Genomic DNA, 13,888 nt, shown 5'->3' on the forward strand with positions numbered 1-13,888 from the left:
TTCTTTTGGATTTTAACTACATCATTATTTAATTTGACAATAAAGATAGTTTTGTTTCTTTCTTTCCAATCCCTATAATCTTTCCCCTCTACTTTTGAATCATTGGTAAAATGTTAAATGCAATGTTGATAGTGAGCATCACTATTTTATTTCTCTATTTCATAGAGAGAACTTTTAATGTTGTACGATGTTTCCTTTCTGGATTTTATAGTTTGTATAAAGTTAAGAAATCTACTCATAATTTATTAAGAATATTTATCATGAACATATATTTTACTTACACATTGTCTTATACATTGAGAAGAATATGTCTTATACGTTGAGAAGAGGCATCATTGTGCCAAAGAACAATTCAAAAAAGGAAGTTTTATCAGGAATGGTGGGAATTTGACAAGCAATATGATGTAATCTGGGGGCTCAGTTCTTACACAGACTGTCAATGCAAGGATGGATTTTAGAAAAATTGAGTAGTGAACATTAATTCAAAATTTGTTATTTAATTAGTTCCATATCCAACTAATGACAAAAACAATTTTTGGTGTATCTTTATAATAAGCTAGGTGCAAGCACATGTCTTAAGAGATTGAGTGAATTGTCATGAGGGCTAGAAATATGTTATTAAAATATTGGGGTTATGCCTATAAAAATGATGTCTTTAGTAATTGACTCCTAGCCCTTCTTTCTGAAAGTAAATAGACATCAAAACCAATTATCTATTAAGGTCACTCCTAAGTGTGTAACAGTAAAGCTCAGTCATGTATCAGAGGAGAGTGATTATATGTCTAAACGCTCTGAGGGTAGACGCATCTAATTAACACCAATGTCACAATATCATAAAGGTACATTATTAATTACAAGGAGGACCTGAAGACTTTCCCATTTCATACCATTGGGTTTTATTACCCAACCTATCAATATTTTAGCTTATGTCCATTCTGTTTACAGCAGAATGTTCAAGAAAGACCTGTCAAATCAGAAACTTCTGAGGTTTCTTGTTGCATATTTTGCCAGACCGTGGGGCAGAGGATACCAGTGGTTGTAACAGACCCTGCGGTGCCCTCTCCATATTTTGCCCTTTTCCCTTATCATTTCTGTGCCCACACACCCAAATTCTAACTGCCGGTGCTTGTGTTTCTCTATTCATTGGTGCCACCGCCACTTTGCCCGTCTGTACAGCAGGCACAGCAGATTCTGTCCCCAGAGGCAGCCCTTAACTATTAACTGGTGGTAGCTTTGTCTAAATACACAATTTCCCTCATTTGTGGGATGCTTTAACTCTGCAGTGTGTGAGTTTATCTGCACAGGTTCCCAGGGTTTTCTCCAGGAGGGCTGAGGCTCAGTTGCCCATGGTGGTAACTGGCTGATAGCTCACATGTCATCGGCTGCTTTCTCTTTCCTGTCTCATCTCCCCAGGCTCCACCAGTAGTTCCTTCACTTACCCTCCCCCTCTAGATGGCCCTCAAATTCTCTTTCAGGGCCTACCTCTGGGTGAACCCAATCTAAGATGTGATCCAAAGAAACCGACAAACCCACATCAGTAATTTATCAAGCAGAAACTGGCATTTATTTTTAAAGTGATATCTATTAATTTGATTGCAGAGAAATAGTTTTCTTTGAAAATGTGACACATTACATTCTGGGTCCAACCAGATATGAACCTCAGTAAGAATCGGATCTTGACATTTTGAGCAGTTCTGGAAAATGAGTCAGGGCTGTCCTAGGTTTTGTGGGAGGGAAGATGATTGAAATACACCAAGTTTGTCATAATTAAGCTTTGTTTGTAAAATTGAGAAAAGCAAGTCCCAGGGGCAGCTGAAATTTGTCTGATTTGAACTCAATCACCAAGCACATGCCCAGAAACTGGTATGATTTTTGAACTTTTTAACTCATCTAATATTCTCCGTTTGTAGTTATTATACTTGAATTTTTCCAAGACATTTTATAATGAGATTTGAATTTAATTGATTGCTCAGAGCCCTTTTTCCAATTTCTTTTTAAAATGTTGCTTTACTAAACTGCCTAAGGTTTTTGTTTTATTTTTGTTACTTACTGGCTGCCAACCTGTTGCCGACAAACCAGGGAGTAGGAGTCCCTCCTGAGTAAAGCTAACTATAGGTTACAACAACCACTCACTCACCTGGGTTATTTCAGAAGCTTCCTAACTAATCGTGATTCTGTGATTTCCTTCCAAGAGTTTCAGCACTGCAGGGAGAGTGGCCTTTTAAAAATACAAATCTGAGCAGAGCACCTGTCTGCCCAAGCTTTCCGTTGCATGTAGAGTAAGTCAGGGTTCTTCCCGTGGCCTGCTAGGTCACACAGTCTCACCCCTTGTTACCTTTCAGGCTTCATTTCTAACTGCTTTCATACACTCTCCCCAGCCACGTGGGTCTCCTGCTTCTTCCTTGAACACCCCAAGTGTGTGCCCGCCCAGAATTTTTCCTGATGTAGAACACCCCTCCCATCCTGCGCTCCCTAGCCTACGTTGCCCTGCTTTATTTTCTCTTGACCACTTACTGCCATCTAACTTGCTATATATTTTCTTGTTTACTGTCAAACCTTGGGCCCCCCCATATCCTGAATACAAGTTCCACGACAAGATGGATTGTTTTGTTCACTCTCATATCATCACTGCTTGGCACAACTGTTAGGCATTCATTTGCTTTGTGAATAATTAAATGATGAATGAATGAACAAGTTGGTCAAGGACAGAATTTCTGAGGAGATGATACTTAAATTGCTACCTAAAGATGAAAGGAGGCAACCATATGAAAACGAGGAGGAAATGTTTCATGCAGAGTGCATACCAGTTGCAAAGAAAGGTCAAAGCAGTTCCTCAGTCTATTTCTTCTCACCTCCATCACAACTTATCCTAGTCCAAGCCACCATCTTTCATGCCAGACCAGGCAGGCCCCTATGGGCTATTCTTGGATGTGCAAAGAAAATCCATTGCAATTCTTAAAATAGAGAATTTATTTAATGTAATTTATATTCCCAAAGGCCACCTGCCTCATATGTAGAAAATTATTTGAAGATAAATGGAAGTAAAGAGACTACTTAAGAGGGAGTTCTGGTAGTGTGGTGGTGGATGGGGATGGAGATTATTAGATGGACTGAGATATATGTTGGTTATAGAATCAATAGGACCTAATGGATCAAATGTAAGGTGTGAAGAAAAGGGATGAAATCCGGGAGAAGTGCTTAGTTTCTGGCTTGAGCAATGGATCAATGAGGTCATATTCACTGGGATGAGGGCATTTGGGTGGTAAAATGGTAAGTTAAATTTTGAACATCTTAAACAGGGGCTTGGATGAGGTCTCATAGAAACAGTGTAGAATGTTGAGAGGAGAGGTCTTGGAACCAAACTTTAGGGGAATATCACCATTTAAAAGGTGAATAGGTGGGGAACAAAAAATTAGAGAATGACCAATACAGCATAAGTAATATCCTGAAAGGATAGTGTTATATATAAAAGCCAAGAAAGAAGTATTCCAAGGAAGAGAGAATTTCAGATTCTTCCTGGAAGTTATGAAAGACAAGGACAGAAAAGTGGGCCTTGTGTTTGGCAATGTATAGGTCTTGGACAAACTTGACAAGGGCCATTCTGATGGACTGATGGGGGTGAGGGTAGAAGTCTGATGGGACATGAGAAAGAAAAGAAAGCAACTGTGCAGGAGTCTTAAGAAGTTTGGTGAAACAAGTAAATTAAAAGTGAGGTATTTGGTACAAGGAGGGGTGGTGATGAAAATGCTGCAGGGGAGAGAGAGAGAGAGAGAGAGAGAGAGAGAGAGAGAGAGAGAGAGAGAGGAGAGAGAGAGAGAGACTACTAGGGAAGGAGCAAAGTCCTGGAGCACAAATGGGGATTGTCTTTTTATATGAGTAGGACACTAACTCCATTGTAATAGGCGGGGAAAATGGGTGTGCATACAGGTGGATGTGTAGGTTTCGCAGAGGAAGATGAGTGGATTTGAGATTGATGACTTGTTTTCTCAGTAAACAATAGGATTAGATCACCAACTAGGAATGAGAAGGGAAGAGGAGGTGTGGGAGGTTTGAGGACAAAGAAGGTATGGAATAGTAATGCAGTCTAATGAGAGGGGACGCCTGTCAAAGAATCAGGATTGTAAAGCTGCAGGAGATGTTACTCTATGATTGAGATCCTGTGCTTAAAATGAAAAAGTCAACTCACTTGAATCATCTGTTTAGTTGTTTGTGTGCAGACAGAGCTGGAGGGTGAGAGATTTGGGATATGTAAGTGGGATAGCAGGGCCAGGAGGCCCCAAGGTAGTCACCAACAGGTGACTAGAGTAGGACTCGGAAAGCCTGATTAGATAAGGAGGGACGTGAAGCTAACAGCCAGTGAGAAAGTGGTGGGAGTCCAAAAAAAACTCATGGTAGTTTTGATGAAGGGGCGGAATTGCAACAATTCCTTAATGACTTAAGCACGGGAGCTGGGACGATAAGGAGGAAGTAAAACAGAGGCAGCCGAGGTGCTGCCATGCTGGGTTATGCTAAGGAAAGGGGTGGCTGAGGGGGAGTGGGGAGGATGGGGGTCTGGGGACTAAGAATTGGGTGTCAAGTGCCTCACCTATGTGGTCATTGAGGTTACTGTGAACACCCTCAGAATCGGAGAAGTCTGTGGCCAGGCTTCCCTGGCCAGAATATGAGTCTTCAATAAAAGTGGGGACATTATTAAGACAGAGGTCAGTACATGGCACGTGGAGAACAAAGGGAGGGCGTATGAGCAGATCCCATGTGTCTGAAAAAGCTGAGGTTTTGTGCAAGCTGGAGGCGATAATGGTCCAGAAAGTGGCCAGAGAGCAAAGAGGAGATGTGCCTCAACACAGATGAAGGGGTCTGACTTCAAACGCAAATAAAAAGAAACGCCATTCTAAAAGCAATGAAATGCTAGTGTACACAACAATAAAAAATTAGAGTAGCAAAGAAAGAAAGAAAGGAAAAAGCATAAAGATGCTAAAAGTACAAGCTGTTCGTCATGCACTTATTCGTGCGGGGCTGTAGAGGCTGTGCTCCGGAGAGGAGCGCCTCAGTAAACATGAGCTCGGAAAAGGCAAGAAACGGTGAAAATAAATGTTAACAGTGTGAAACGTTAAAAAATTCTTCACTTGTCTGGGCTGAAAATAACAACTAGCTTTGCTAACCTCTCATTATTCCCCAGCCCCCTGATAATCCAGAAAGGATAATAAAAACAGTGTTAATCATTTTATTGCTGTAAACATAACTCTTTGGAAACTACAAATCAACTTAAAAGAGCCAACAGATGACCAAGCAAGGAACTGGTACCCAAATAATTCACAAACGTTTATGTTGAAACTGGAAGGCAAGCACCTTGTTTTAAGCAATATTAAGGATCACCATTAGAGTTTTAAAATATTTGTAAAATAGCAAAAGAAAAACTAGTTAGATTAAGTACAGCTTAATGGTGAAGTGTGTAGTAATTCTAATGTAACTATGTGGAGAGACTGTAGGTAAATGATAGATGACTGTGTTAAACGTATTTGATGGCTACCAGGTTGATTCACTCATACTTCTGTGCTAACACAAATTGAATAACCTGGAACTGGGAGACAGATTCTGTTTCCTGGGTGCTAGTAATCTAGGTGGACTGTGTACTCCGTGCAATGTGAAGCAGGTCTTAGAAATACTAAAAATCCCAAAAAGGTTGGAACTTATTAAATAGGCATGAGAAAATGAGGCAGTACTTTTAAAAGTTTATTGGGGTTTCAAATGTCTTTCCCAAATAGCTATGGCCATTTTAGCCAATGGTCATTACACCTTAAACCTCCTACTAAATTGGCTGACATTCAAATGTTGATATAAATCCAGAAATGAATTGTGTACATAATTAAAAACATCGAGTCAGAGTGAATATGTCATTTTTGAAGCTCTATAATTAAAATTCTGTCAGAACATTACTTGAATGAAGATTATGAGACTAAGAACTTTATACATGAATATAAAACATGTTCTGATGAAGACCAATACATAGCCCTAAATACAGACTTTTTTTTTCTATAAATGTTTCAGGGCAAATACAGTTAGATCAAGTAACCTAGAGGTTAATAATATGTAGCAGATATATTTGGAATTCAATGTCAAAATAGCTCACGATGGTATTTTGGTTGATATTAAATAATCAAATAAATACTTATAATGCACTAATTTTTGTCCTCAAGGACTATCTCTGTAGAAGTCAGATACTTTGTAAACTTTAAACGCTGTTTTGAACTATGTATACATAATATTTAAATCATTATTTCTTCTTTTTTGTTAAGACAAATTGATCTGAGATCCAGCTTGTGATGTGGATTTGAATGATGATTATTCCCTTATAAAATAAAGTCTACTTCTTAGGTCTATGGGACAACCTAAGGTCTATGATTCAGAATAAAGCACCTAAAGGGAAGACTGGAATTCTCCCCCAAAGGCTGTTCATTGAAAATAACATGCCTTCAAAGGACTGTTAGAATGGTTGAGGTCTTAAAAGGCAGTTTTAAAAATTTAGGAATAAAAAGAATATCAATGTGTAATCCTAAAAAAGAACCCCCCCACAAAAAACCCCAAACAATTGAATTTGAAAGTATCTTCCTAGAAAGATTGATGAAGGATACTGCTATTTTTTCTTATATTTCTATGGTTTTATGTAACTGATGGATCTTAATATCAACAGTTATTAAAGATGGTCACTCTGGCATTTGTTAGAAACCTAAAAAACATACCTGAAGATACCAGGGGTCTCAAGAAAACACTTTTTTATGACATGTCATATCAAAGGAACAAGTAAACTACTTGTGACCACTCCCTTTAATTTATTAACTAATAATTGATTAATAATTATTTTTTTCTTTAAACTCCTGGGTCCAAGTATACTCAAGTATATTTGAATAAATGCCCTTTGACTTTATTTCTGGAAAAATGATCCATCATTAATGGAACCCCCAAATGGGAGAAAGAAATAAAAGAAAGACTCCCAGTGAATGACTTTATTTACACCTCTGCATTTGGCATGCTACAGAACATCACAATTTTACCAGTACATAGTCAACAGAGTTCAAATAAGATGTATATTGTGGCTTTGAAAATATTGACATCATCTGCTATAGCATAGAGCAGAACAGCTATAGGTAAAATAATTCATTCCCCAACTCCTTTTGACAAGTGTTGGAAGTTGAATATTCTTTGATCTGTAAAACTTTGGGAAACTTGAATAATGGGGGTAATAATCCTTACAAGATGTTGTCATATCCAGTTTTACTTTAATGAACTCATATTCTCACTGGATTTAGAAATGAAAAAAAAGTTCCTTTACCATGCAATAGTAAATTTACTTCTGGCTAATAATGCTTTGATTCTATTTACAGACTTTTAACCAGGTAATACTGTATAGCAAACACACAGAAATGTACATTACTAAAATTTGAAGCTAGAAAAATATGCCATAGGATATAATTTGGAATCTATAAATTGGAGCATGTATAAACCAAGACCATATTGACAAATCAAATCAGAAATGTAAAGTTTATGCTTGTGCGAAGTCAGTTGGCAGTGGGATAGAATAATGAAATGGGATTGTCTAGTACAATTTCATTTGTGTTAACACAATATCATCGACTCTGTTAAAAGTTCCTACTTGATCCCTTCAAAATAGCAGCAGAGGGCTGTTCAAAAAAGTAGTAAATTCAATTCAAACTAACAGTGCAGTATTACTTGACTGAACAATTCTAACTTACCCCAGCAAACATTTTACATGTTCTAAACACTTTTTAAGGATAACCTTTAAAAAATTCCCCCAAAGCTTAACCATGCAGCCCAGCTTAAGTAAACCATTTTAACTGAGGAGCTGTATAGTAGAGAGCTGAATATAAATGAACAACACTTAACTAAACACACAATCTGAGAATACAGCACAGTTCCCGCTGCTTCCTGGGAAGGTGACCTGCCACTAGAGAGGACAACCGTGCCGCGTGTTCCCTGCTTCAATCTGAGAAGCACACTTGGCAGTTTTCCTTTCTTAAGTCAGAGCTGCAGCAGGAAAGGGAGACATGGGTGTGAAATCCTGCAACCTCCCCAGCAGGCGGTATCAGTCACTATTGCATCTACACTAAACACAAACTAGAAGCAGGAAAGTCTTGACAGAAGAATTCTAGCTGCAGCCCCATCTCAAGATTCAGACTCAGATCAAATGGGTCAGTTTACCCCAAATGGACCTCGCCCTGTGGCCACTCTCCATGGAACTTCCCTCCCAGAAAAACAGTCCCTAATCTGCGGGTTGTCTGACCCAGTGCAGTTATTAAGGTCGGAGCGCTTGGTGGCTTGTGGACTTGGCTATGGTGCCAGATTCTTGTTTCTTCAATGGTTAACCATGGTCTGACTATGTGGTTGGATTTTTATTTATATTATCTATGAAACTGACAGAGCATTTGGCACAAATTTCGAACTCTTCCCACATTCATGAACACATAGTGCATGTTTAGCTCTTTTTAAATATTGCAGGAAGTGGACAGCAAATCAAAAAATAGCAAGAGATTGATGCCAACTGCCATGTGGAGGCCAGCGCTTGTACCTGGCTGAGTTTTCTTTCTTCCACATGCTGGAGATGCACTGAGGCCACACGGAAGCAGAGAGAATGCTGCCTCGTGACTCCACTGGGACTAATACAAGAAGAGAGTGAACCTGTGCTAAGGAGACCTCATGCCCAACAACCCGTTTCCATCTGTTTTCCTCCTTGTGGTTGGAGGAAACTGTGCCCCACACTTTCCTTAGCACCTGGTTACTCATCACAAATCCCATCGTCAGCTTTTTGGGGGTGGGAATTGGAGCTAACTCCCAATCCCTGAGGAAAAGTGTGCTGGGACCCTGGCTACTTAGTATATTGCACGGTACTGTACTTGGTGATTCGACTTCGGGCTGTGCTCGGGGAAGTGGATCCGAGGGTCTGGCTAAAGTGATGGTCAGAGGAGCTCCTCATATGGCCGATGGTGGCTGTCCCCCCCATGCTGCTACTCAGGCCCCCGCCTCCTCCCAGGCTGCTCAGCCCGATGCCACCACCACCTATTCCAGCTTCACTGCCAACCAGGCCACTGCCGACTGTGCCACTGCCACCAATGATCCCTGCTGGGCCACTAAATCCAGTTACGCCAGAGCCAGACACAACCCTCTCGGTCACAATCACGTTGTGGGCGTTGGACAGGTCGGGGTGCACACTCAGGCCGCCCATCATGCCAGAAGTTGGCCGGATTACCCTTTCTGTCACTACCACATTGGAAGACTCTCTGGGATCAGGGATGGTCAAAGTGGCGGGTAGACTTGAACCTGGAGCTATTATCCTTTCTGTCACTATGACGTTTGACCCCTCTCTTAGGTCAGGCATCTCTAGCACCCCATGCAAGTCGGCACCAGAGATGGGGCCGACCACCCTCTCTGTCACCACCACGTTGGAGGCGTGCCGATTGTCATGGATGTGGACAGCGGGCTTCAGAGTGCCAGAGGTGGCGTAGGACTCAGTCACAGTGACATTACCATAGCTCATGGGGTCAGGGATGGACATAGGATGCTGAACACCAGGCCCAGAGGGGTAGGCACTCTCAGAGATGACCGTAGTCGTGCCATAGCATGGGGAGGTGGGTGGGCGTCCGCTAGCAACGGGCTCTGTTCCCTGTGGAGGGTAAATCGGTTCAGTGCTCTCAGGCCAAGGGAGATCAAAATCTGGATAGGATTCGACATTTTTCCCCAGGCTGATATCTGCCAGCTTCTTAAATTTAGGCCCCAGTGTATCCAAGAAACTGTCATCAAAGTCTTCTCCAATGAAGCTACAACAGCCCACAGAGCCAGCGGGGGAACCCACACCTTCAATATCATATATGAGCAGACAGTCATTGGACGGGCGCCCTTCGTCTTCATCGGCATAAGCATATGCTTTCTAAATTTGCAGAGGGGAGAGAAAACGAAGTCATGAATACATATTTAACAACAGTAGAAGTCTTTATCTTAAGTTTTTCTTACAGGGCATTGCCAAAGAAAAATAGAAAAAACAAAATTCTAACATCTACTAGAGGTGTTCTAAAAATCATATAACCACATGAAAGAATTTCCTCAGAAGTTATTTTAACTGTAATTCCAATAATATATTTTGATTTTTAAAATTTATTTAGGTGGACTTTATAATGGTATACTTTGGACACAAAAGCACACACACAAAAAAATCACATGAATTATTTTGTAACCAGGTTAGGAGGAGGTACTTAAAAATGCTGAATTTGGAGTACACAAAATTGTGCTTTTTTTAGATTTATTTGTACAAATGGGATTGGTAGGAAAGAGGAGTTGGAGACGTGAAAACAGGGGTCCATCTGTGAATAAGCTTATTTGCCATGTGAAGGGATTTAGACTTCATGCCATAGGCAAAACACAGCTGGGGGCCAGTGGCTGTTCCTGATTGGGGGAGCAGCAGGCCTAGGCGGGAGGGTTAGCTATAGTGTTAGCAGCACCATCACGCATGGAGGCTGAGAGCCTGGCGAGGAGATGCCGGCCAAAGCCCCCGGGGAACAGTGGGAGCCTGGGGTACAGCAGCGGGTGCTAGATGGGGAGGAAGGCCTGGGACAGAGCCCTTACCTGGCAGAAGTAACTTTCCATGAAGTCCATGTTCAGACCTTCTCTACATTCCCTCATAGAATTTCTTCTTAATGTTCCAGAATATTCTTGGCAGATCTCAGGTGCTCCTGATGATTTAACTCCATCCTCTAGTTCAAATCCTGTCATTCTTTCTTCTCTTTCCATCTCTTGCATTTCTCTGCCACCATACTCATTTGTATAAACCCCTGAAAGTGAAGGTTTAAATTTACTTTATTTAGTGTGCTGTAGACTAAAAATTAGTACCTTACTTTTATGTATAGTTCTTCATTTAAGTATGCATTTGTGAGCAAAGGAAAAAAGTAAAAAAGAAAATGATACTTAAATATAGGAACTATAAATATATTCAGTTCAAAATAATAGTATCAATTAACTTGGTAACTTGGTAATTATTGGTAATTATTTGTTGGTAACTATATGTTGAGCTAGAAGCAAGGGGCTGCATAGTGGTTACAAAAACCTATGCTTGACATTTTTATTTAAAATTTTTTTCCAAGTACAGTCTACATTCAATATTATTTTGTATTAGTTTCTGCTGTACAACATATTGATTAGATTTACAGTGCTCCCCCTGATATTTCCAGTACCCAACTGGCACCATACATTAAGAGGACTTTGATTTTAAATTAACAAAAATTGGGGGGAAATTACCTAAATTCTAAAAAGGAAATGGTATAAGAACACCCCAGTGTACTATATTAGAAGCACAGGGCCCCAGGAGAAGCCTAAGGACCACGCTTTCAGAGAAGCCACGGCTATGGTGAGGGGAAAGGTCTGCCTGGGAGGCTTGAATTTGCACGTGGATGTGAGGGTGAATGGAAGCCTCGCAGTATTCTCAGCAGGGGAGGTAAAGCCATGGCCTGGATTGTGGAGGTGCCGTGGACAGGGGCAGTGCTGACATGATAGGTGCCACGCTTTACTATTTTAAATATCGTGATTTTAGGGACAGTGCGTTTCCAGACGGCTGTTACTTTGGTGCCTTTCACTGTGCTTTGTGGAGGTCAGTGTAAATATTTGTAGACTTAGTGAGAGACTCAATGTATAAATAAAGTCTTAGAACTGATTGGATATCAGTGAGCAGGAAGATATAAAAGTTTCTACTTTTGCCCTAACCGGTTTGGCTCAATGGATAGAGCGTCGGCCTGCGGACTGTAAAGGTCCCAGGTTCGATTCCAGTCAAGGGCATGTACCTTGGTTGCAGGCACATACCCAGTAGGGAGTGTGCAGGAGGCAGCTGATCGATGTTTCTCTCTCATCGATGTTTCTAACTCTCTATCCCTCTCCCTTCCTCTCTGTAAAAAATCAATAAAAAATATATAAAAAAATAAAAATAAAAAAAAATAAAAGTTTCTACTTTTGATGTGGGAGGGGGGCGATGTTGGTGTTGTTAACAACAATGGAGGCATGAGGAGGATATATGGTTTTAAATATTAGCACATCCATGCTTTGCATAAGGTCCAGTTCTACAAGTTATAAATATTCCTATACTTCTTCCATTTTAAAGAGTCAATGTGGAAAAGTCATGATTACAAGTTTGAGAAAGGCTGAGAGAAAAATAAGAGAATATGTATTCACCTTGAAAAAAAGAAAAGATGGCACAACTCTTTTCAAAGATACGAGGTTTCTAAAAGTCAGTTGTTCTTTTTATTGGAGTCACAGTTATTCGCTGTGAAATGCTCATTCTCCCTGGTTCTGCCTGGGAACTGGTCTAGACCTCTGTTGTAGGGCCGGTTGTACTGATAGTCTCCCCCATGTGCCTGGACAAACTCCACCACGTGCACACAACTCAGAGGTGAGCGTTAAAAGATGTTGATAGTGTCTCATCCACTTACTTTCAGTCTGAGAAACTGGACAAATCTTTTCAGGTCAACCTTTAGGCTGATGCTGAGAATGGATGCAGTTTTTAGTTTTGTCATGATGACAGCTGAAGCCAGCATGATTCTGAACCATTCATGAATTGTGGAGGTGGAATCTAGTCTCAATAAATGAGCACAGATCTATTTTAATAGAGTTGTTCTTTCATTCTAATTAGCATTTTGGGGGGTACATAAGATTTGCTTTACTAGACAAAAAATAAACCACAAAAACCCACGCCCAAAATAGACTTGTGGTTACAACTCAGTTATTCTTTTCTACATATACATCCTAATCAGGCCATTTCCTAAGTACTCTCTGATGATTGAAGAAGAGGTAAAAAATTCAACACATAAGAATAACAATTACTGTAGGTTTTCCCTTTTCAACTAATATGTAAATTAGTCATTTTAAAAGGAAAAATAGAAACAATTTTAAAGACAAATATAATAATCGAGAAACAGTGAGGTACGCAAAGAGAGAACACAATTCCTTCTGAGTCATTTGAGTTGTTAACATAAAAGGAAATTGTACCTGAAGCGTCAACACATTGGATTATATTGCCTCCCGGTGGAATTTGTGGTACAGGGATGGTGGTGATAATCTAAAAGACAAGAAACAACATCTTCCCATTTGTAACGACTCTTTTCTTTCTCTAGTTACACATTGGGTTAGCTCTCAGATTGCCTCCGATGCTCTGAAAGAATGTTACTGAGAAAACTTGAAATCCATGTGAAACAGGCACTACATTCAGAAAGCCTTCCCTGGTTCGTCCATCTAATTTGCAGGTACCTCTGCTTTCTCTCCATTGCCCCCAGTGGCTAGCATGCAGAAGACTAAGTTTAGGTGACTACCACAGGTCATTTCTTACAGATTGGCACTTACCCCAGGCTCAGGCCCAGGTCCTTCCATTGCCCACGGATGAATTACCCCTTCTGAACATTCAGGAACAGGCTCAAAGCCGGCTCCGCCACCAGGGGCGCCTCCACAGTCACAGCAGATCAACAAGAATGGGACCACTGCGGGTGACAGGAGAGGAATATTGGAATGAGCAGAGGGGCCACAAAAGAAAAACTTGCTTTTTGTGATTAAATTTGAATCCCTAATATAACCCCATTTGATCCTAAAATTATTATGAAGGTTATAGAAAATAAACTATAATGGTGAGATACTACAATCAATGTGAGCTTCAGTATACTAGATTGCAATAAATTTTAATTTGTTATTTCAGATTCAGGTTACAAATAGTATCGTACTATGAACACAGATGATTCTTCTCCCTGTTACTCAGGAAAATAGGGAAAGAGAGAAAAAAAGAAAGCTGGTAGGCCAGTCCACATGTTTGGTGTTTTGTCTTTATTTTTCTCCTTTCACACATGCCTGCCTT

General features: G+C 40.4%; 1 protein-coding gene across 2 annotated transcripts in view; it reads right to left on the reverse strand.

The window, feature by feature from the left end:
• Positions 1-6,986: 6,986 nt before the first annotated feature.
• DSG1 (desmoglein 1) overlaps positions 6,987-13,888 on the reverse strand; it is a 32,360-nt gene continuing 25,458 nt past the window's right edge. For both annotated transcript variants that reach the window (XM_070421231.1, XM_070421230.1), the window contains 4 exons: positions 13,387-13,520; positions 13,036-13,105; positions 10,630-10,835; positions 6,987-9,937 (listed from right to left, as the gene is read on the reverse strand). In XM_070421231.1, the coding sequence (XP_070277332.1) occupies positions 8,879-9,937; positions 10,630-10,835; positions 13,036-13,105; positions 13,387-13,520 (1,469 nt within the window). In that variant the 3' untranslated portion in view covers positions 6,987-8,878. The remainder of the gene's footprint in view (positions 9,938-10,629; positions 10,836-13,035; positions 13,106-13,386; positions 13,521-13,888) is intronic.

The sequence above is a fragment of the Myotis yumanensis genome, unplaced genomic scaffold, assembly GCF_028538775.1.
Source record: "Myotis yumanensis isolate MYYU_CA2020_CCGP unplaced genomic scaffold, mMyoYum1.0.hap1 SCAF_7, whole genome shotgun sequence".
Classification (NCBI taxonomy): Eukaryota; Metazoa; Chordata; class Mammalia; order Chiroptera; family Vespertilionidae; genus Myotis; species Myotis yumanensis.